Genomic DNA, 25,808 nt, shown 5'->3' on the forward strand with positions numbered 1-25,808 from the left:
AGATAGAGGAAGAGAGGTGTGGTCCTGAGATGCCAGGGATTGCGAAGCACCAGGCCACAAGTTTGACCTTTATTATTAGACTGACCCTACATTTAATGAAGCAGCTGTAGGGAGGCCATATCATGCAATATCATTTTAGAGGCACTACCAGGCAGGTCATCAATGTGGAGATTCACATCTCTGGGTGAAGAGAAATTAGGCCTATCCACAGCTAACCCAGCAACTGCCTTCGGGAGAGTTTGATGGAATTTAACATAACATAACATAACATAACATAACATAACATAACATAACATAACATAACAATTTGGTATAGGGGTCTATATATGACGATTCGGCAAAAGTGAAGGTAGAACCTAAGGTTAGAGAAAAAGCTAAGCGATTCCACAGCCAACTTTTGTCTTTCTATGCAGCCTTATAATGTGATAGCCTTGGGGAAGAGCTTGAGTGACATTGGGCCCAGGGTCTTCTTGGCCACATGTTTGTTACGTTATCTAATGGGGTAAGGGCAGCATTCCTGGTCTCAGAAGGGTGCAGACCCGCTTGCCTTAGGCATGCCTTTGCTGCACCAGTGCCTCTTCTTTCCTCGTCCCTCATTTAAGGCTTGCCGGGCATACCGCTACAATGCACAAAAACGGCAGCTCTAATGGCACAATGCCAAGAAAGAAAATCCTCACTTCCCTTGACCCCACCCTCTGACAACTCCCAGTAATTCCCCGCAGCAAAATTCAAGCAGCCACATTTTTAAAAAGAGGTTCGGCGATAAAATTCACAGTCCTCCACCCCGCCCCCCGTATCCCTCACAGCAGATTTCAAAACAAGCAGGTATTTTTACCTTATCTGATGGGGCAAGCACAGCATTCCTGGTCCCAGAAGGGCGCAGACCTGCTTGCCTTAGGCATGCCTTTGCTGCACCAGTGCCTCTTCGTTCCTCATCCCTCGTTTAAGGCTTGCTGGGCAAACAGCTACAGTGCACAAAAATGGCAGTTCTAATGGCACAATGCCAAGAAAGAAAGTCTTTACTTCCCTTGACCCCACCCTCTGACAACTCCCAGTCATCCCCCGCAGCAAAATTAAAGCAGCCAAATTTTTAAAAAGACGATCGACGATAAAATTCACAGTCCCCCCCTCCTCTCCCCGTAGCACCCGCAGCAGATTTCAAAACAAGCAGGTTTTTTTAAAATGATGTCCCTTCCAGATGGCCGCCCACCGATAATATCTGGGAATACCCCCAGTTAATCCCAAGGCTGGAGAAGTGCCCATAAATATTGAAGATCTCACTTGTCCACAAAAAATAAGTTTTGTCTGTGTGGGCTAGGTACAATAGAATATCATCCGCATAGAGGGATATCATTTCCTCCCATGTATGATCCCATCTCCAGCCCCAGATTTGGGTGTTGACCTGAATCCATGCCACCAGCGCTTCTATCGCTAGGACTAACAGCATTGGTGAGAGGGTCAGCCATGCCTCATGCCCCTCTCTTTGTGGGGCTGCGCCCCAGGGTTATTATAGAGCAACCTGACCCATTTCAAGAATCTGGGGCAAAATCCCATCTTGCTCATAATGCTGAATAAGAAGGGCCATTCCACTGAATCGAACACCTTATTGGTGTCCAGTGAGGCTACTGCCAACGGAGCCCTAATTCCTTCTGCTGTGGCAAAGTTCAATGTGTTCAATCTATGTGGCATAAACTCATTCTGGTCTGGGGGTTTCAAATCCAGGATTACTCCTCTCAATCGGTTTGCCAGTAATTTGGTGTCCGAATTAAGCAGAGATATCAGCCTGTAGGAGTCCCACCTGTCTGCAGGCTTCCCAACCTTGGGTATAAGGACAATGGTTGCTGTGCACATACGGTCAAGGAGTGACCCTCTCTGTTGATACAGGAGCTGCTAATTTCCTAATTTTCAGAGCAGCTTGTCCGATTAAATGGGCCTTATCTTGCTTTGTGTACAGTGATTACCAAGCTACCTGAAATTTCCTATTACACAGCATTTATGTTATGTGTTAGTATGTTTTGTGCAAACAAGACTACTATTTACTATTACAAAATATTTGAGCTGGGCATTGTTGCAAAGCATTTAATTTGTGCTAGTTTTATTAAAACAAAATAGAAATCTAGGAATGCTTTATTTGCTCAAACATATAATTAATTTAGGAAGTAGATTTTGAAAAGTGAAAGTCTTATTGGCCAGGAAAATTTCACTAGCATTTTGCCCTTTGGGTGGGTTTTTTGTGTAAATAACTCCACACTCCAGCAGTTTGATGCAGTGTTTGGACACATCTTGATAATGACTGCCGTATGACCAGGATCAGGGAATTCTGGGCATATCATTACAAAGACTAGCACATGATGGGTATGATAAGTTTTGAGGTATTTGTATAGTGTGACATAAAACAATTAAACTGCCTTTTAATGCACAGTATAATGAATGTGCCATTGCTTTGTTTCTCAGTTGTGGGTTCTTGCATTCTAACCTTAAAACAGCGTCTGCCCTTCGATGCTCATTGCAGTACTGCTATTTTTGCTTTTCCTTTTTATATTTCTAGGCCCAAAGTTATTGTGACCCTAAAGCACTGTCTCTTACTGTCTGAGCTGTTGCAATTTATAACCCACATGTCTTTGAGGGTTGCATCGTGAACCTCACATGAGACCATACATTTTAGGATATGTTTGGTTTGTGGTTGGCGATGGTTGTGTCTGTGCTGCTGGGTCTGCAGGTTACCATTCCATTGTAGTATGCTGCCCTTTGGTCTTGTATGGTGCTCTGTGTCTGTGGTGTCATTGTTTTTATTTGTTTCGTAGATTCATACCCTCTCTCACTACCTGTTTTTGTGAGTAGTTGCAGGTTGGGTTGAGAGAAGTCTGTAGTTACCAATACATTTCTTAGTTGCACTGAATGCACCAGTTAGAAGGTGTTCGGTTCTCTTAAAGTACTAGACATTTCTGTAAGTATTTTGAGTATTGTTTGACGATCTCTAAGCTCCCATTTTTTTGTATTGTGTTTTAATATTCTTTAAATACAAGCATCAAACATAGTATCAAGTGGGTGATCTACCAAACCAACAAGTCACCAATTACAGCCTAATGCATACTTACAAAGTGTAATCGTTTTAAATCAGTTACATTAATTGTTTAAAAGGATACTCTAAAGAAAGACTGTCAGGTATAACACTAGGCTGTGTTGTGTTTCAGGAAGGCAACATTTCTCAGACATACATCACCTAAGACAGTATTTTATATCATCTTCCCTGGTGCTCATTAAGTCTAGGTTCATTTCCTGTGTGCTGCATGTGAATTTTTTCAGCAACACTCCAGTGACAAGCAGCTTTAAGCCACTTGCTGAGCCTGATCAGTCTAACCAGTACATGGCTATTCTTCTCCTACCTGATAGCAGGGTAAATACAGAAATTGTTGTCTCTTTAAACACCTTTCAATGAGTTTATTGTTATCTCACAGTAGAGTGCTAGCAATGACCTGGACTACAATTTGTGGATAATAATCTGCTCTGCGATTTCCATACCTGGTACAAACCTATCTCATGTAGCTACTTGGGAGCCGAGTATACTCTGTGTCATTTTAAATCTGGCACTTCCAGAATTTGTTTTAACCTTTGCATAAGTCTTAATTAAGTCAGCTTCAGTTAGTCTTACACATCTTACTTGGATCTGATTAGCAGATCTGGTTGCTTCCTGAATGATCTGTGCATCATATGTATGACATCGAAATCTAATGGGACCCCATATGGTTGACAACAGTTTGTTTGAGATTGTGGACAGTGTTAAAAGAACTTAATTACGTATGGTAAGGTTGCAAACACTAAGAACTGCCCTCCCTCTAAACTGTTTGTGTTGAACCTAATAAACCCGCCATTATTGAACACATGACCAATCTCTATGCATGCAGCAAGAAGCAGTAATACACTGAAATGTGGCAGCCCCTCTAATCGCGCTTTGGGATCATATAGACATTGCTTGGCTGCTGTCTTTGTCTGTGAACGTATGGACAACATACACTTTGACATGCCACCCAATTCTCAGTTTCCCTCTAGGATTTGTTTATCGTCCTGAAAATGATTCTGTTGTGTTTTTATTTTAATTGTAATATTATTTCCTAAGCTTTGAACATGATAAAAGTGAAATGTATTAATTATCTTGCTATGTCATAGGACTTAAGCCACAACTCACTGACCAAGGACAACAAGGTCAACACCATTATGTGTTGTTGCATATGTTACTATTCAAAGGAATGTGGACTCTGGTACATATTTTTTTTTAACTTTTATTTACCACAAACTAGACATGAAGATATCAGGTATCCGATCGCTTTACATGAGCACCAGTTTCGTTACAGATTGACATATTAATTTATGTTAGGCACGGGGAAATTAAGTGATTTGCCCAGAATCACAGTTTGTTGAGCGTTGTTGCCGAGACTCGAACCCGGTTCCCCAGCTCCGAGGTCAACCGATCCAGCCATAAGGCTACACCCTCTCCCCAAATTGGGCTGTTCTTATTTTCTTGCAGCATGATCAATGAATGCGGATTTCCTAGAGTAATTACCGGTGGCTAAAATGTATTCAAGTGTTTCATTTTTCTTTTTTTTTTACATTTCTTCAGAGACATAGTGTACACTTTGCTGCTTATAGTTTACAACATTACAGGTATTTTTATATCCACAGAGAAGAGACTCCTGGACTTGTAATAAGATGAAGAGTATTGAAGAAAACATGACAATACTGGAAAGCTATCTGATACTCGAGAAGAACCAAAAATGATGCCAAACAGTAATTCAAAATGGAACAACTCGGTAGGAGACAGAGAATCTCGTACATGAACAGACGTATCCTACAGGAAGATCAAGTGCAATCCGGCGGCTTCAAGAGGCTGAGGACATCGATGCTGCTGGTCCCAAAACATTTAAAATCACAAAAATTACACTGGCAGAACACATCCAAAATTTAAACATGCTAGATACCACCCTTTATCTTAGATAATGATCAAGTAGTTTTAAAAAGTGCTCCCCTCTCTAATATGACAACATCAATACTATGGTGTTAGTCCATCATAAACGCTGTTTTGGCTGGACTTTACAATCCGTAGAAAGATGTATACAAGACATAGGTATACAAAACATGAATTGTGAAGCAGACATCTGAAAGTAAAAAGAAAGAAGTGTTTGGCTACTTGCAATGCAGAATATTATTCTAGAGCATAAAAACTTGGTATTGAGTTTTGTTCCTTGTGTGTAAATCTTGTCCAAGACAATGAATATTTAGATAAGCTGTCAAGTTAATTCTTTGCACACATTCTAGAAAGTTCTTAACGCAAGTTGAAAACACATCCTGATAGAAAGATCATACATATTTTATCAGTCCTGCAAGAACAGATATACTGCAAATCCCTAGTGAATATTAAAATATAGTTAGTAATTCTGGAACCACAATGATCAGTCAGCAGACATAACCACATGATTTATGCCAAAATATAACCGACGCTTAGACTCTAAACCCCAAAGGAAAAACCATACACACAACGTAAGACGAGCTTTGGCTTCTCCTCATTACTGAAGTAGCATCACCAACCATGCACAGGGGAAAACGCAGGAGGATATATTGAATGTGGCACTAGGGTTCCTCAGCCATCACAACTAAGAGTTCATTAACAACCAAAAACAAAAGAAATAACAGAAAGGTTCTGTGTTTGTGAGAAGAGTTTTAATAACTTCTAATCCCTACACTGCCACCACTAACAGCCAAACAGTAAGCTTATTTAGGTGTAATGAATGTAAGATGACTTTTAATGAGTCGTCAGCTCTGTGGGGCAAATATCAAACACATACAACAGAACACACAGACACAGGCAGCGAAAATGGAAAGAGCTTTACTCTCTCCGCAAACCTAAAGATCCATCAACAAATGCACACAGAAAAGCCTTACACCTGCAGTGAATGTGGAAAGAATGTTACTTTCTCAGGAAAACTAAAGATCCTTCCGCAATCACACACCGAGGATAAAGCAAATCCTTGCAGGGAATGTAGCAAACACTTTACTGATTTACCAAAACTAAAGGTCCATCAGCAAAAACAAACAGAGGTAAAACCATACACATGCAGTGATGATGGAAAGAGCTTTACTAAAGCATTAGATCTAACCATTCATCAGCGACGGCATATAGGAGAAAAGTTATTCACATGCCAAGAATGTGGAAAGAGCTTTAGTAGATCCTACAATCTAAAGAGCCACTACCGAACACACACTGGAGAAAAACCATGCACTTGCAGCGAATGTGGAAAGAGATTTACTTGTTTATCATCTTTAAAGAAACACCAGCGAATGCACACAGGGGAAAAACCTTACACTTGCGGTGAATGTGGAAAGAGCTTTAGGATATATACATATCTAAAAAACCACCATCGAACACACACAGGGGAAAAACCATACACATGCAGTGAATGTGGAAAGAGCTTTAGTAGAACTACGCAACTAAAGGACCACCTTCTGACACACACAGGGGAAAAACCACACACATGCAGTGAATGTGGAAAGAGCTTTACTAGATCTACGCATCTAAAGAACCACCATCTGACACACACAGGGGTAAAACCATACACATGCAATGAATGTGGAAAGAGCTATACTCAAGCATCACAACTAGCAATCCATCTGCAATGGCATAGAGGAGAAAAAGCATACACATGCAGTGAATGTGGAAAGGGCTTTACTCGGTCAGCAGAACTAACCATGCATCTGCGAGGGCATACTGGAGAAAAACCATACACCTGTAGTGAATGTGGAAAGAGCTTTTCTCGTGCAGCAGGCATAACCCTCCATCTGCGATGGCACACAGGAGAAAAACTATATACTTGCACTGAATGTGGAAAGAGATTTACTGAAGCTCGACACCTAAACACTCATGTGCTAAAGCATACAGGAGAAAAGCCATACACATGCAGTGAATGTGGAAAGAGCTTTCGTAGCTCTTCACTTCTAAAGAGCCACCAGCGAACACACACAGGGGAAAAACCATACACATGCAGTGAATGTGGAATGAGCTTTGCTCATTCAGCATCTTTAAAGAGTCATCAGCGAAAGCATATAGGAAAAACCATACACCAGGATGAATGTGGAAATTTCTTCACTTAAGCATCAATCCTAAGCATCCATCTGCAAAAACATGTAGCAGAAAAACCATACACTTGTAGTTAATGTGGAACAAGCTTTAGTAAATACATGCATCCAAAGAGCCACCATCTAATACACAGTGGAAAAACTTTAATCAGAAAGTGTGAAAGAGCTTTACTCCAGCGTCAGGTCTAACCATCCTTCTGCAATGGCATACAGAAAAAAAACATGCAAATGCAATGAATGTTGAAAGACGTTTAGCAAATCCATTCAACTAAAGGGTCAGTAGCTAACACACAATTGAAAAAAAACACACACATACAGTATATGTGGAAAGAAATTTGCTCAGGCATCAGTCCTAACCATCCATCTGTGAAGGCATACAGAAGACAAATCCTACAAATACAGTGAATGTGGAATGGGCTTTGCTAGCTCAACATACCTAAAATGCAACCAGCAATCACACATAGGAAAAACAACATAAAATATCTAGGCTGTTTCAGTCGTTCATTAACTGTAGGACACCGCCTGCAGATGTAAATAAGGGAAGGCTTTTATGATTTATTATGCATAGTGGTTAATTAGTGAACATAGACAGAGGAAATAACATCTGGAGGAATTTGTGAGAAGGGCTACCATTCTTTTTTGCAACTACGTGTGCTTGGGCAAATATACACACAGGAAAACTCATACAGAAGCATGCAAAATTTCAATGTACATTTTCATCATGGGGTTCTGGCGATGTTATAAACAACAAGGGCAACGGCCATGTGGTTTGTATATCTGAGCAGATCCCTTAGACTGGAATGTAGGGTCATGACATAAATGTTATTCAGTTTGTATTTTTTATATTACATGATTATTTATGGCAGTTGGGTTGAATAGTTTATCTTTTTTCAAATGCGATTGTTTATTAAAAACTGTAAGTGAAGTCTGTATCAAGGTGAATTTTTATCATTGGAATATTAAATCAACAAAACCCAATAGTAAAGCGCTGCAGACTGGTTTTAGGCTATTCACTTGCTGATGACATCCATGTTTCATAGAGACCCATGAAATGTGTCTAGAAGAACCCCAATCATATTACTGGATTAACCACTATGTGCTCTTCCTTTATTAAAGTATGATTTTAAGCCATTACTCAGATCTGGCAAATTTGCGTGCTTGTAAATGGAAGATTATATTTTTATGTATTTTTTTCTTCTTTTTTTATAGTCCTTATGATGTGTAGGGTGGCCAGATGACACCATTTTACAGTAACCTTTCAAGTCTTGAATTTTCTTTTAACAGTCATGTTAATGAGGTTTATCAGTTTCTATTGAAAAAGAACCATGATTACAATACCTGCAGTGTACTAATGTATATTCAATGAAATCCTGTCACGCAGCATCCATGTGACATTGATTCATCTGGCCATCCTTATTGTGTCCTAATATTTATATTTAATAGAAATAAAAGAATTCAGAATGCATTTTTTATCTTTTTTTTTAATGTTTTATTTCACTTACTGTTGGTAATCTTGTCATATCTATAAATAACAATCCAGTTTCAAACATGTTTCTCTACTTTGTGTACAGATTACACTTTAGCATAGATATTGTAATTCTGCTTTGTTGGGAACATTGCTTTAAGAATTACATGTTAATACTTTTTTCCCTTATTAAACAGCAATGTTTACTTTCATGGCACTCTGTCTGTGGTGTGCACTTGGGCACAGGAATAGTTTGGGGGACATAAAAGCATGTCTTCTATGTCTGATAAAAACCAGGAGAAGCAATGTGTGCTTCCCAGGTTCAAATGATTAGACTGTAACATACCCATGGGGGAAGTAAATGCAGCTTATTTTTTAGAAAAGCTGAACATGCGATGGAAAGCTGCAGAAAATGTATACCACTTCCTAAGCATTCTCCTTGCTTTGAAAAACGTTAAACTAAATATGGATCATGCATCATTCACACCATGAACTTCCATGTTAACTTGATACAGTCTACTCTCAGTTGATATTGATGTGTAGGCCCTAAATGATGGTCACGTATGGCGATCTTGCTAACTGTCGGCCCCAATGAAGAGCTTTACTCTCTCTGGAAGGTGGCTCTGTGGAAGGCCCAAAATTATGTACAAATACTTTTTTTGTTTCATTGAATTTGTTTGACTATAAAGCTACGTTATATGGCTAATATTTCATGGCGAGGAGGCTTTTTATTTTTTTTTCTGAATTATGGCTTTTGACTAACGCTAAACGTTAAATAGTCCTAGTCTTCTAAATAATAAAACAGAATGTATGTTGATGCACAGACTAACTTGTGTATGTTGGAAGGGGAACGCTTTTGGATGAGTGGCAACATATAGACGACAAATCACATGTACATATTCAAACAGACGATATAAATCTTGTCGTTACTCGTCTTTTATTTTCAGATGTATTATTGGTATGCAAAGGAATGAGATCAGCCAGCGCGTTTCACCCAAAACAAGGGCTTCTTCAGGGCAAATAATGTTGGTAAGATAGATAACATGTCGAAGATATCCAAGAACGCGAAAATAGCAGTACCTGATCCGAGTATGAGAAACTCCAGTGTTGGAGAGTGTATCATGAAGAAAGCAAAAGGACCCTAGAGTCGCGGTGTAAGAGTCGTCAAGTAGGAGACGTGTCCGGTGTGCATTCTTCTGCCAGCGTTTCAGGTGCGGGGATGTGAAATTCGAGTTGGGAAATCTTCAGTTAGTCATCCATTAGCAAAGTTCATAAGCAACAAATTATACTTATGATTTGTCATGCAGTATTCTCGTGGATTAGTTATTGGCAATACTATTTAGCCATAACCAAAGCACAAAGGGTTGCAGGGAGCTGCTGCCCTCTCTTCACTAAGCTTCTAAGGCCAGAGTCTTAAATCCACCTCGATCCTATAGCTGATATGCTGAAAAACGCCAAACAATGGCATACCTAAATCGTGTGAGGCCAGGGAGGGTACTTGGCGTGACCGTGGAGCTGGGCAGAATATGGGATGCCTCAAGCCAGTCCTGCTGCGAGGTCTAAAGGTGTGAAGAGGACCTTTCGATAACTCCATTCGGCAGCAGTACACCTCCATGTGGGTTTCAGCAGAGGGGGGCCCTTATCGAGTGGCCCGGCAGCAGAGAACTGCGCTGGTGACAGCCTAATTAGCACTGTAAGAGATCATGGATGGACTGCACTGGCCTCCTGGGCAGTGGCACGACCCACCACCATCTGACCTACAGTGATGTGCCCAGTTGATGATGGGAGGGAAAACGCACAAGAACACAGCCATAAAAAGACAAGGGAGGACTATGTTATCACTCGGGCCTTCTGTGTCCAAGTAAGGTGTGGCGTAACAATTCCAGCATGCTCATTGAGAGCCCCAATTCATGGTGCATATCACAAAACCAGATTCTGAACTCAGCGGATTTGCATCTGTCCTCCCTCTGCACGTGCTAATGAGTATATTTACCTACTTTACCTGACTGCGTAATAGCGCATTGTTGGGCCTGTGTCCACGGCGCTGGGGCTTGAGTAGAAGGACCAGCTGTGTGCTGCAGGGATTATTCGGGCCTAGCCGAAAGCAAAATCGAACTGCTGAACTTCATGTTGCCAGACTCTTCAGTGTTGGGTTCAGCGGCAATATGAACTAGGAGACTCAAAGCCTGGTTATGGGTGGATAGGTTAATTTCAACTCATTTGTAAACCTTTGATTACGCACTAGTTGGAATTACGAGTGAAACGCTATTTAACATATCCAATAATTATCAAATGTGTTAAATACCTCAAGCTTCATTAAATTTCAGCAGATCACACCTGCTGAAATGTAACATTGCAATTATATATGTTATTTACCACACTATGTGGATTTGGGTGCACTAAACACCAAACGCTACATGTTATTCTCCACAAACCCTTAATTATTTATTGCACCCGATAATGTAAACCTTGTTATCTTTATGAGGTGTGCTAAATAGCACCTACACTCGTAATCAGGGCCTTAGAATATTAACACAGACCTGCACATTCACCATCACAATGGCGTGGGTCTCCATGATCACCATGATCACGAATGGGCACACGCTTACTTGAACATTATAACCCCAGGTCACTCCCCACGCCGCTCGACTCCTCTCCTCTAGGACCCGTGTGTCGCTGAGGGTTCGCCGCTGGTGTGCCCCGGGTTTGCTTTGCTTCCTCACTGTAATTTTCTATTGCTCGCCTGTTTTTTAACTTTTATTCCTGTGCCTCTTGTGGATTGTTGGTGCTCCTTGTGCGCCCCTGCCCTCAGTGCCCCCCCGCTTCCCACTGCTGCTCCCCCGCGGCCCTGCCCACTTTTTCCTTCTGTTTCCCTGCACGCCCGCCCATTGGCCACCCCGCTCGCGCCTCCCAGCTGCCCCTCCCTCCCACCTGGCCTCTTATGGAGGTCGCGCGGCGCAGGCGAGGGTGACCTGACCCCAGGTTACTCCCCACGCTGCTCGACTCCTCTCCACTAGGACCCGTGTGTCGCCGAGGGTTCGCCGCTGGTGTGCCCCGGGTTTGCTTTGCTTCCTCACTGTAATTTTCTATTTTCTATTGGCCGCCTGTATTTTAACTTTTATTCCTGTGCCCCTTGTGGATTGTTGACGCTCCTTGTGCGCCCCTGCCCTCAGTGCCCCCCCGCTCCCCACTTCCCGCCGCTGCTCCCCCGCGGCCCCGCCCACTCTTTCCTTCTGTTTCCCTGCACGCCCGCCCATTGGCCACCCCACTCCCGCCTCTCAGCTGCCCCTCCCTCCCACTTGGCCTCCTATGGAGGTCGCGCGGCGCAGGTGAGCGTGGCCTGACCCCAGGTCACTCCCCACGCCGCTCGACTCCTCTCCACTAGGACCCGTGTGTCGCCGAGGGTTCGCGCTGGTGTGCCCCGGGTTTGCTTTGCTTCCTCACTGTAATTTTCTATTTTCTATTGGCCGCCTGCATTTTAACTTTTATTCCTGTGCCTCTTGTGAATTGTTGGCGCTCCTTGTGCGCCCCTGCCCTCAGTGCCCCCCCCACTCCCCACTTCCCGCCGCTGCTCCCCCGCAGCCCCACCCACTTTTTCCTTCTGTTTCCCTGCACGCCCGCCCATTGGCCACCCCGCTCCCGCCTCCCAGCTACCCTTGCCTCCCACTTCGTTTCTTATGGAGGTCTCGCAGCGGCCACGCCGCTGGCGCGCCGAAGGTGTGCCAAAGGCAAGCCAGTCTGCGCCCGTCCACTCCTGGACCGCGCCCAGCGCCAGAACCCCTGGCCCCAGCCGCGGCCAGGGCACCCGCCTGAGGTACGACACCACCTGCCGCCTGCCACCGGGTCACCCCGAAGCGCACCCACGGACCCTTCAGCTGCCAAGCATGCAAATTCTCCTGCCTCCGAACCTGCACCCCGCCCACCGAACACAGCAACGACAACAACAACCCCCTCAAGTGCATCCTCCTCAACACCCGCTCCGTCCACAAACACGCCGTCAAACTCTGGGAACTCCTTGATACAACAAAACCAGACGTCGCCTTCCTCACGGAAACCTGGATGAACGCCTCCTCGGCCCCCGACATCGCCATAGCCATCCCGGACAGCTACAAAATCACCCGGAAGGACCGCATCAACAAAACTGGAGGAGGAATCTCCATCATCCACAAAAACAGCATCAGCATCACGACCAACGCCGAAGACACACTCACCGCCGCCGAACACCGACACTTCCAGATCCACATCAACCCCCAGACCACCCTCAGAGGATCGCTCATCTAGAGACCCCCGGGCCCACGGACACAATTCAGCTAAACCATCGCCAACTTCATCAGCCCGCACGCCCTAGCCTCACCAGAGTACATCCTCCTAGGGGACCTGAACTTCCACCGGGAGAAAAACAACGACAACAACACCACCCTGCTCGAAAACCTCGCCGACCTCGGTCTCAAGCAACTGGTGGACACGCCCACCCACTACGCCGGCCACACGCTCGACTCCATCTTCTCGGCGAGCAGCCACGTTGCCTTCAGCCACTCCACCGCACTACACTGGACCGACCACAGCTGCATCCACTTCACCTTAAGAAGAACACATCCCACCACCGCACACCACAGATCCTCCGCAGATGCTGGAGCAAAGTCACCACTGACCAGCTGACCACATCGCTAAGCAGAACCCACCTGCCGACACCCCTGACATCAATGACGCAGCAGACAACCTCACACAGTGGATCACCAACTGCGCCGACGACCTCGCTCCACTGAAGAAACCCCAAGGCAAGACTAGCAACAGAAAAACCTTATGGTTCACAGACGCCCTCAAAATCGCAAAGAAATCATGCCGGACCCTCGAAAAAGCCTGGCGCCACAAGCGGACATCAGAAAACTTGACAGCCCTCAAGAGCGCCACCCGCAAATATCACCAGATGATCCGCACCACCAAAAGGACATCATTCAAAGAGCGACTGGACAACAACTCCCACAACAGCAAGGAACTCTTCAGCATAGTCAAAGAGCTCTCCAACCCCAGCAACAACGACATCACATCGTCGCAAGACCTCTGCAACTCCCTCGCCGCATTCTTCCACCGCAAGATCGCTGTTAGATCTGGGGGTCTCTAGTTGGCAGAGGTAGGTACCACTGTCCAAATAGGGACCCTTGCTTCTAGTCAGGGCAAGGAGATAACCCTCTGAGATAACCCCTGCTCACCCTCTAGGTAGCTTGGCACGAGCAGTCTAGGCTAACCAGAGGCAATGCGTAAAGTATTTGTACCAACACTCACAGTAACACAGTGAAAACACCACAAACTGACTACACAACAGTTTAGAAAAATAAAGGTATTTTTAATCTAAACTACACAAGACCAAAACGACAAAAATCCAACATACACAGTTCAAGAATATGGTTTCAAAAAGAGTTCTTAAGGTTGCGTTAAAATTCTTCAAGTTGCGGTAAAAAAACCCACAGATGCGTGAAAAGTTCACAGTTGCGTCACGTTTACTCACAGTACCTTTAGTTGCAACAAAGTTCCAAAAGCAGAAGCTGGTGCGGTGGAAAACAAGCGATGCGTTGCTCCTGAGACCCTGGGGAGGCGATGCGACAGCCCCGCTGCAGCAGCGGGCGTGTTGCGACGAATCCGGTCTGTATGGGGAGGAAGGCCACTTGTATGGATTCCGGTGCGTAGGTTCCGTAGGAAGTCTGTTCTCGCAAAGGCACGATGCGACGACCTCGTAGGTGCTGCGACGATCTCCGGGGCGATGATGCGCGGTCCAGCGGCGATCCTTTCTCTCGCAGCTCCTCGATGCGATGATTCTGCGACGACACTCGCAGCGACGTGATGCGGTCCGCAAGCAAGCGGTGCGGCGTTCTCACCCAGCGACGACAGGCTCTGCGACGATACTCGCATCGATGTTCGATTCTCCCGCACCGGTCTGGTGCGTCCCGCAAACGAAGGATGCGACGTCTCTGGCAGCGGCGTCAGGCGCTGCAACGATCTCGACCTTCGTAGCGGCGGGAAACTTCTCGCACTGTCGGGGATGCGCTCCGCAAGTGAGCGATGCGACACTTTTCAGTTTCAAAAGTCTCTCAAGCTTTAGTCTCAAGCTTCCCAGCACAGGTCCAACCTCCAGAGGCCCCACAACTGGATCAAGCACTCTAGGAAGGACATAACTCTCTCAGCAGAGTTCAGGGAAGCTGGGGGTGAAGTCCTTTTGTTCCTGGGACTTCAAAACAGGGAGCCAGCTCTTCTCAGGCCCTTGGAGATTCCTTCAAGACAGGGGACACAGCACACAGCAAAGTCCTTCCCCTCTCCTTGGCAGCAAAGCAACAGCAGGTCAGTCCAGCAGAGCAACAGCAGGACAATCTTCCTTCTTCAGAGTCAGCTTTCTCCTTGGCAGAGGTTCCTTCTTGATTTCCAGGATGATCTAATTTTCTGTTGTCAGGGGTCCTGTACTTATACCCCTAAAGTCTTTGTTCTCTTGGTGCATGTGGGCCCTGAGCCCGGTCTGAACCAGTTTTGGGTGTTTCCTGAGTACTTTGTTTTGCTGGAGGCTTCTTTCCTTTCAGAGTGAGGGGCAGGGTCCTCAGCCGTACAGCAGGGGGGTGGAGCCAGCATTGTGGAAGGCAGGCACAGCCCTATTCAGCCCAGGTGCTAACTCCTCCCACCACTCCAGTTGCAAATGCAGTCATTCAGCCTAGTGCTGACTCATCCAGCCTCCAGGGGAATTCCCCAGCCCCTGTCACTCACAAACCAGACAGTCAATACACAAACAGGCCCAGGCACACAGAAGGGTCAGACAAGAGAACAGCAACTTTCTAAAAGTGCTGTTCTCAAACACAGGATTTAAAAACAACCTTTCCTAAAAGATGTGTTATTAAATTCTGAGTTCAGGGATACTAGATACTTATGTCCTATCTTGTTCCTATGGGAAGAAATGCTGTTAACCACTGTAGCCAGCATCCCCCATGTTAATCTATGGAGCAAGATAGCCTTACAATAGTGAAAAACGAAAACGGCTGTAATTCACTACCAGAACATGTTACCTGCACCAGTACATGCTCTACCTTTCACATACACTGCACCCTGCCCAGGGGGGTACCTTGGGCCTTCCATAGGGGTGGCTGATGTGCACGAAAAGGGAAGGTTTAGGCCTGGTCAGTGTGGACACTGACCAGGAGGACATGGCAGTTCTAAACTGCCCATAGGCATTGCAGTGGCAGGCCTGAGACACCATTTTAGAGCTACTCCTGTGGGTGGCACAATCAGTGCTGCAGGCCCACTAGTAGCATTTGTCATCACCAGCCCTGGCACACTCAGTGCACTTTACTAGGGACTTCATGGGGATACAAATATGCCAAACATGTATATTCAATCAGAATAACACTTTACATAGGGAGCACTTACACTCTGGCACTGATCAGCAGTGGCAGAGTGTCCAAAGCATCTAAACCAGCAAAAACGAAATCCAGCACAGCATCAAAAATACAGGAGGTAGAGGCAAAAAGATAGGGGAAACCACGCCAAAGATGCCAGGTCTAACAATCGCAGATATACACAACAGCTTCAGACCAAAGACTCCGCCCCCAGCCATCAAACCAACAATCCCCACCACCAGTCTCAGTGCATGGACGCCCATCAGCACTGAAGACACCACCCGCGTCATGATACCATCCACTCAGGATCCCCCGCCGACCCATGCCCTCATCATATCTTCAACAAAGCCGACACCATCATCGCACCCCACCTCCGGAACATCATTAACAGCTCCTTCACGTCAGGCACCTTCCCTGGAAGCTGGAAACACGCAGAAATTAGCACCCTTCTGAAGAAACCAACAGCAGACCCCAAAGACCTCAAGAACTTTCGCCCCATCTCCCTCCTCGCTTTCCTGGCCAAAGTCATCGAGAAGACCGTCAACAAACAGCTGACTGCATTCCTGGAAGCAAACAACTCACTCGACCCATCCCAGTCCGGATTCCGAGCCAACCACAGTATCGAGACCGCCCTCATATCAGCTACCGACGACATCAGGACCCTGATGGACAATCGAGAGACTGCCGCTTTCATCCTCCTAGACCTCTCGGCAGCCTTTGACACCATCTGCCACCGCACCCTAACAACCCGCCTCTTCAACTCTGGGATCCAAGGAAAGGCTCTAGACTGGATCACATCCTTCCTCTCCGATAGAACCCAGAGAGTCCGTCTCCCTCCCTTCCGCTCCGAGGCCACCAAGATCATCTGCGGCGTACCCCAGGGCTCATCACTCAGCCCTACCCTCTTCAACATCTACATGAGCCCCCTCGCCACCATCGCACGCAAACACAACATCAACATCATCTCCTACGCCGACAACACCTAACTGATATTCTCCCTCACCAAAGACCCTCTCACCGCCAAAGCCAACTTCCAGGACGGAATGAAAGATGTCACAGAATGGATGAAGCACAGCCGAATAAAACTCAACTCGGACAAGACGGAGGTCCTCATCTTCTGACAATCCCCATCTGCCTGGGACGACTCCTGGTGGCCCACGTCGCTGGGCACTGCACCGACTCCCACGGACCACGCTCGCAACCTGGGATTCATCCTGGACTCCTCCCTCACGATGACCAAGCAGGTCAACACAGTCCCGTCCTCATGCTTCAACACCCTGCGCATGCTCCGAAAGATCTTCTGATGGATCCCCACCAAAACCAGAAAGACGGGCACCCAGGGCCTCATCACCAGCCGACTGGACTATGGGAACGCCCTATATGCAGGAACGACAGCCAAACTTCAGAAACGGCTTCAGCGCATACAGAACATCTCCGCACGATTCATCCTTGACATCCCCCACCACAACCACATATCCGCCCACCTGAGAAACCTGCACTGGCTCGCCGTCAGCAAGAGGATCACGTTCAGGCTGCTCAAACACGCACACAAAGCACTCCACAACATGGGCCCCGAATACCTCAACAACGCCTCTCGTTCTACACTCCCACCCGCCAACTCCGCTCCACCAGCCTCGCCCTCGCCACCGTCCCACGGTTTCGCAGAGCCACTACCGGAGGAAGATCATTCTCCTACCTGGCAGCCAAGACGTGGAACTTCCTCCCCGCACACCTACGACTGACCCAGGACCATCTCACCTTCAGGAGACACCTCAAGACCTGGTTATTCGAGCAGTAGTGGCACCCCCCCTCCCGTCAGCGCCTTGATCCCCTCACGGGTGAGTAGCACCCTCTACAAATTTATTGATTGATTGAATCTGAGGACCTGGGAGCCCAGCCACTCACAAACCTGCTAGTCACACGAAAACATCTACCACACCCCTCGAAGTTGGGGGATAGCAGAGTTTCATCTGATCTGACGCTAAAGCCAGTGGATACTCTGAAACCAAACATGGGGCAGCAGCAATCCAAACTGTCCTACAAGCAAAAGAGTGTGATGAAACAGGAAAACACCGATGTGGGGGTGGGGGTTACAGCCCTCGATCGCAAGCTGGACACAGCCGGTAATGAATCTCTTCTACTAGACCTGAAAACTGGCCTGTCCATAATAGATGGGAAAAAATGACTGACTGTGAGCGTGGACCAACTAAAGGTGAGAATGGCCAAACAGGCAGAGACTATTGATATGGTAGAATGAGGGATAACTGACTGAGAGGGCCAAGTGGCGGTACATGACATCCAGCAAACCAACCGTAGTAAAGAACTGGATGAAATCGAAATTAAAAATGAAGATTTGGAAGTCGGCTCAAGAAGAAACAACCTACTGGCATTGTGCATCCCCAAAACCGTGACTACGGGCAAAATAGAACATTTCGTGGATATGATACTGGCAGAATTATTTGACAAACCAGCCTTTTTTAGAGGGCTTTATTGTGGAACATGCGCGTCGAGCGCTTATGCACCGCCCGCCCCCGGTGCTCCACCATGTGTCATTATCGTGCGCTTCTTAAGATTTAGTATTTAACAACAAGGGGTGGTGATGGACAGAGTTTCTGAATTAAGCAGAATACTCTCACCCAGTCAAGAGATCAGGGCTAGATCCAACACCGTTTTTTAGCTCACTGCACCATCCCAGCTCAGAACCTGGCTATATGCAAATTAGTCTGTTCCTGTCCCAGTGCATGATGGGAACAGGGCAAACCAAACTACCAAGCCAATTCTTACACTGGGAAGGAAACAAGCTACCGGGGACCGGTTTCTGGCATTTCAGCCATCGTCGGCCCGGCTTGCTTGAATCCTGATGGTGCAATGAGCATGGGACTCACATCTGAGTATACCCTTCCACGCTTAGGGTGGACAAAATATTTAACAACAAGGGGTGGTGATGGACAGAGTTTCTGAATTAAGCAGAATACTCTCACCCAGTCAAGAGATCAGGGCTAGATCCAACACCGTTTTTTAGCTCACTGGACCATCCCAGCTCAGAACCTGGCTATATGCAAATTAGTCTGTTCCTGTCCCTGTGCATGATGGGAACAGGGCAAACCAAACTACCAAGCCAATTCTTACACTGGGAAGGAAACAAGCAACCCGGGACCGGTTTCTGGCATTTCAGCCGTCGTCGGCCCGGCTTGCTTGAATCCTGATGGTGCAATGAGCATGGGACTCACATCTGAGTATACCCTTCCACGCTTAGGGTGGACAAAATATTTAACAACAAGGGGTGGTGATGGACAGAGTTTCTAAATTAAGCAGAATACTCTCACCCAGTCAAGAGATCAGGGCTAGATCCAACACCGTTTTTTAGCTCACTGGACCATCCCAGCTCAGAACCTGGCTATATGCAAATTAGTCTGTTCCTGTCCCTGTGCATGATGGGAACAGGGCAAACCAAACTACCAAGCCAATTCTTACACTGGGAAGGAAACAAGCTACCGGGGACCGGTTTCTGGCATTTCAGCCGTCGTCGGCCCGGCTTGCTTGAATCCTGATGGTGCAATGAGCATGGGACTCATGTCTGAGTATACCCTGCCACACCTATAGTGGCCAAAAACGATACAGAAAAGGGGGTGGTGATGAACAGAGTGTTTGGTCTGTCCTGTTCCCATGATGCACTGGGCCAGGGACAGACTGATTTGCATATAGCCAGGTTCTGAGCTGGGATGGGGCAGTGAGATAAATAACGGTGATGGATCAAGCCCTGATCTTTGGACTGGGTAAGAGTGGTCTGCTTAATTCAGACACTCTGTTCATCACCACCCCCTTTTCTGTATCGTTTTTGGCCACTATAGGTGTGGCAGGGTATACTCAGACATGAGTCCCTTTCTCACTGCTCCATCAGGATTCAAGCAAGCCGGGCCGAAGAGGCTGAAATGCCAGAAACCGGTCCCCGGTAGCTTGTCTCCTTTCTGGTGAAGAATTGGCTTGGTAGTTTGGTCTGCCCTGTTCCCATGATGCACTGGGCCAGGGACAGACTGATTTGCATATAGCCAGGTTCTGAGCTGGGATGGGGCAGTGAGATAAATAACTCTCTCAGACACTCTGTTCATCACCACCCCCTTTTCTGTATAATCACGAGTGACCAGCAGGGGGCACACTACAGCTCCGTGGCGCACACTGTGGGGCTCATTTACAAGCAAAAAACAGTGTGTTACGTGGGAACGTAAGCACAACCCTGTAAGTGGGCACACTTGTATAGTTCAGCGTAGCTGATTCAAAAGAAAGTTCAAATCCATAGGTTTGTAGAATTTGTGTGTATTTAATCAGTTCAAAAGTTCATTGTACTAGGCGTTGCATCACGCCATATGTTCAAGTGGAAGTAATCACAAAACACCTACGCGAAGTCTGAGACAAGCAGTTCACTTCTTGCGAACCTCCATACCCTGATGTGAGCCGCATATTGATGTGGAAGCAGCGCTCCTTGATAAAGGACTACTCGAGTCCGAAATGCATCGGAGCACACTTTGAACTACATGTTTTGTGATTACCAATGCTGCTGGGTGTCTGAGCTTTGGTACAGCATCGGAGTTACACCCGACCTTCACAGCATTGTAGTGAAGCAGGGAGGTGGGGGGCCAGCTTTGCCGGTTGTGCAAACAGTTAAAATTACGGACAAATGGCGTCCGTTAAAGAATCCTTCATGGACAACGGACAGACGGCCGAAATTACGGACTGTCTGTGAAATTTACGGACGGTTGGTCACCCTACCGAGGATCCTTCCATTCCTACAGCTGCTGGAGCCGAGGAAGAGGGCGGAAGTGACGGCATTCACTGCTGGTGCTGTCTCTGCCCCCGCTGACCCGGAAGAGGAAATCACGGGCAACAGGGCTGAGAGTAATTGAAAGAGACAACGGACTCAGCAGCAGCACAGACTGCAGTGACCCTGAGCAACCTCGAGGCTGAAACCAATATATATTTTTAACGTTGGGTGATGCACTCCCTCCAGTGTAAACTGAGAGAGTCAATGTGTTCTATGCAGTTCTTAGAGCGCCCCCAACACACAGCAGGACTCACACGTTTCTATTTAATTCTATGAAATTCTCCACGGCTAATGGAACAGGGGTGCTCTGTGTGACCCATACCAGCTTTGGCAGCAACTATCATTTTAAAGAGTGGGAACAACCAACATCAAGTCACATCAAGTCAGATGTCTGATTCTTAGATTTTCTTTCACAAACAGATCCAGTGAAACATATACACATATATCTAAATCTAGATCCCCTTCCAAACTCCATTTTTTGCTTTGTATTCAATGTTTTCCCCAATTCTTTTATATTTCGAGTATTTGCTGTAGGCGGCAAAAACTCATGTGACATTGTATCTCTGGATCTGTCTACATACAGAATGTTGTCAGCATAAAAATATTTGTTTTCTCCTGTAAAACTGTGCGCAGTCAAAACCCCTTAATCACTTCTAACAGGATCACCCAGCATGCTTGTGTCTCCACACACAAGGTAAACAGTAGAGGTGACAACAGAAATCCCTGCCTCTTGCCTCTCCTCAGCTGGTATTTTGAGGAGGTCTTGCCTTGTACACAAACAATAGGCCTTAGTATGGGAGTGCCACCCAGTCGCAAAAACCCAGACCAAATCCAGACCAAGGCAACACCAGGAAGAGAAATGGCAGATGCATCGCACTGAATGCCTTTTTTGCATTCAATGAGATTATCGCTCATGGGGCAATACTAGACTGGAACTCTGACATCCTTGTGGGAAACTGAGGCATGAAACCACTTGATTCACATGAATAGGAGAAACCTGGTCGCCAGTATTGTCCCAGGCACTTCACATCTACATTTAAGAGTAAAATTGGATGGTATAAAGCACAGTAGCCAGGTGCTTTCCCTTCTTTGAGGACAGAATTATAAACACCTTAGTGAGATCAGGGGCAAAGCTCCCATGTTTCTACTTCCATTAAGTGTTGTATATGAGCACACAGCCAGCTCAGTTGAAATCTTTAACAATTCCACTGGAATGCAATTAGGGACTGGTGTCTTCCCTTTCATGTATTTGACCTCCTCCAGAAAAGGCTCGTCCACCACATTCTCTCTTTCTCCCTCCCCAACAGCCCCAAGGTTGACATTTTAAGGTCCGCAGATTTCCCGTATTACTCCCCAGCCTCCAAACGCTCTTCCTCATAAAAGGCTATACTGTTGCATAAATTCTTCTACTATATGTTTGCCTGTTGCTATCACACCCCTGTGGCCGTGGCAATTTTGCCTATCCATCTAGCGGCAGTCTCAAGTCTACCAAGCATGGGCGGCAGCCTACCTGCCTTATCCCATACTTCTTATAAATTAAACTGCCAAGCCAGGTACTGTATTATTTTTTTTTTTTTTTTTTTTTATTGAGATGGATCAGACTTTCAATAAAACAGACATACAACTCTACAAATATCAGCCAAAGAGAAGATTACAGTTTAGACATAAGGATTAAAACAAGTATACAAATATAGGTGGTTTTATACAGCTTCCAATGGTTATCAAATTAAATACCAGACAATGCAGGGACCCTTTAAGATCTATCAGCCAGTTATTTTCCTCCAGTTACTAAGGGGAGCCCAGATCTTTTTACCATAGTCTTTCTTCTTTTTACCCTTAAAATTATATAGACAATCTTCGATGTTATGTGTCCCAAGCAATCTCGAGAGCCACATCTGAAATGTAGGAGCTACCGGATCTTTCCAGGCCGCCGCAATTAAAATTCTAAAAACAGCGACGGACAGAAAAATAAAAGCTTCGGCTTCCGGTCCAACTCTGTGATTTCCATCCCTGCCAATCAAAACAGTGGTTGGGGATAGAGGAATTTGACACTCTAGCAGCCCCGATAAAAACTTCTCAATTTCTCTTAAAACGGGTTTAAGATTCTGGCAGGAGTAAAACATATGCATTAAATCTGCAGGACCTTGGCTGCATCTTGGACATCCATCTGTATCCCTTTTTCCCCATTGATACAGCTTAGCGGGGGTATAATAAAGATTAAAGACCATCTTATAATGTTGTGCTTTCAGATTAGTCGCTCTTAGTACTTTCTTGTTTAATGCCAGCGCATAGTCCACATCCACGTCTGGGTCCCCTATTTTTTGAGCCCATGCGCTTTCAACTTTTCCAATATCCTCTTCCAGACCTTGTAAAAGATAATTATAGCCTATTTTAATCTTCTTACCCCCTTTAATTATGTAATGCACAATCGGATTTACCTCCTGAATAGACACCTTAGGTCTAAGTGCCTTCACCGTTTGTTCTAGCTGATTATATAACAGCCAATGATTGGATGGGATACCAAATTTTTGTTGCAAAACCTCAAACCCTAAGAGATCATCCTTACACATAACATCCCCCAAAGACCGAATGCCCAAGCTCTTCCACAATTCACTATTTCTATTCTGTCCAAGATGTTGGAACGGACTTGAATTCCAGATGTCTATTGTACCATTGATTTTAGGGATCTTAAGAAATTTCAACAGCGCCTTCCATGCACCCCATGCACTTAACATTACTTTACTTTTACTCCTCTTAAAATACAACACATTAATTTCACGTATTAGGACCCCCCTAGCTTTTTCACCCATTACTAATTCATAAATTGTGGGGATTCTGTGGGTACCAAATGGTACTTCAGGAGCATCATAGTACAGTAGATGGTTCATATGCAGCAGTAAGCAAACCCAGTGATATAGCCTTAAATTAGGTGCAGATAATCCGCCTCCCTCCAAGGGTGAAGAAAGACGAGCTAATGATCTTCTAACTTTGCCATATTGCCATACAAATTGTGAAAACACTGCTTCCATTTTTTTCATTAAGCCTTCATCAATTAGTAACGGTATGGCACGAAATAAATACAATATTTTTGGGAACATCGACATTTTCAGAACATTCACCCTCCCGATCAAAGACAGCTGTAGTACATCAATCCTCCTCAAATCTTTATCAATTGTGGCGAGTAGGGGGCCAAAGTTTTCCTGAATGATCTTATCTACATTTGAATTAATTTTTACCCCTAAATAGACTGCGGAGTCCACATATCTTTGATCCCTTTTCTGAATGTTCTTAGTACAAATTATTATTGTTTTATCTGAATTGAGTTTGTATCCCGAACTGTTCCCAAACTCCTGAGCCAGACTACTTAGTTCCTGCATTGCCGCCTGCGGGTTGGTGGTAACAATTGCCAGGTCGTCCGCATACGCCAATAGCTTAGTAGTATGCCCATGAGATATCACCGGGGATATTCTATCGGATGCGAGAATCTTCCTGATTAGCGGGTCTATATATAACGAGAAGAGTATAGGTGAGCAGGGGCAGCCCTGGCGTGTGCCTCTCCTGATCACTACCTCATCTGATTGAAAACCCATTGTGGTAATTCTGGCTACTGGATCCATATACAGAGCTTTAATAGCTCTCCTGCACTTTTCTCCGAAGCCCCTTCTAACCAACACCTCCCACATGAAGTCCCAAACCACACGGTCAAAAGCCTTCTCGGCATCCAACAGAATCATGGCCATATCTCCACCCGTTGCAGCTGCCGCATCGAATAATGAGATTGCCCTTGCTGTATGCTCGGTAGTACCTCTCCCTGGGACAAACCCATGCTGCCAGGGTGAGACAAGTTGGCCAATGATCTTCGCTAACCTTTTCGCCCATACTTTCGAGTATAGTTTGGCGTCTGTATTTATTAACGAGATAGGACGATATGACCCTGGGTTCTCCTCTGGTTTTCCCTTCTTATGGAAGATGACAATATTGGTCTGTTTCCACGAATCCGGGATATTACCCGAACAGATTATTCCATTAAAAAGGTCTTCGAGCAAGGGGAGAATTTCATCTCCCAGGGCCCTATACACCTCGATTGGTAGACCATCTGGGCCTGCAGCTTTACCTGCTGCTAGTTCATTCAAAGCGATTTTAATCTCCTCTGATGTTATATCCATTTCTAATCGGGCCCTATCTTCCTCCTCCAACCTTGGAGTTAGGGGAGACTGATCTTGCATAAATGGTACCACCCCTGGCTCCTGATCATACAGCTTTTGATAAAATTTCTGAAACACATCCATTATAGATTTTGGGTCTGTATATTCACTCCCATTATATTTAATCCTCCCAATTTTATTACGATTTAAATCTTGCCTAATGCGGAGCGCTAATACTCTACCAGCTTGTTCTCCAGTCTCGTATCTCCTTGCTCTTTGGGTTTGGTATTCACAAATCTCCTTCTGTGTAATTATTTTTAAAATTTCACCCTTAACCCGAGCCATGTTCCTGACCGTCTCCCCACTATCTCTACCTGAAGCTATTTCATCAATATGACACCTTTCTATTCCTGCTAGATCTGAGGTGAGTCTCCCCACCTTACTTTTATCCTCTTTCCTTAGTTTTGCTGCAAAACTAATCGTCTCACCCCTTAATGCGGCCTTAAAGGATTCCCACACTCCATTTCTGGAAGCACTGTATCTATTACACTCGAAGAATTCCTTTGCCCAGTTTTTAATATGTTTAACAAACCTTTCGTCATTTAATAATTTCCTTTCGAATGTCCATCTAGATGTTTTCCTCTGTACATTAGGGACCCTATACGTCAGAATTACGGGATTGTGATCGGAAATTATTCTCGGTAATCTATCAATTTTTACCCTGCCAATTTCGCCAGTTGTGACAAAGAAGTAATCCAATTTGGAATACTTCTGTGCCGGGTGTGAAAAATATGTATACCCTCGGTCTCCGGGAACTTTTTCTCCCCATACCTCCACCAAACCATGAGACTGGATCAGAGAGCTTATGGCCCTATTAA

The 25,808-nt window shown here is 45.6% G+C and overlaps 2 protein-coding genes across 2 annotated transcripts in view; one reads left to right on the plus strand and one right to left on the minus strand.

The window, feature by feature from the left end:
* Window positions 1-9,300, plus strand: part of LOC144772252 (uncharacterized) — a 186,317-nt gene extending 177,017 nt beyond the window's left edge. Inside the window, exon 6 of the mRNA XM_078656475.1 lies at window positions 6,238-9,300. Coding sequence (XP_078512601.1) covers window positions 6,238-7,143 — 906 coding nt within the window. The 3' untranslated portion in view covers window positions 7,144-9,300. The remainder of the gene's footprint in view (window positions 1-6,237) is intronic.
* LOC144772257 (uncharacterized) overlaps window positions 1-25,808 on the minus strand; it is a 367,797-nt gene that overhangs the window by 271,239 nt on the left and 70,750 nt on the right.

Source organism: Lissotriton helveticus, chromosome 8 (assembly GCF_964261635.1).
Source record: "Lissotriton helveticus chromosome 8, aLisHel1.1, whole genome shotgun sequence".
Lineage (NCBI taxonomy): Eukaryota > Metazoa > Chordata > Amphibia > Caudata > Salamandridae > Lissotriton > Lissotriton helveticus.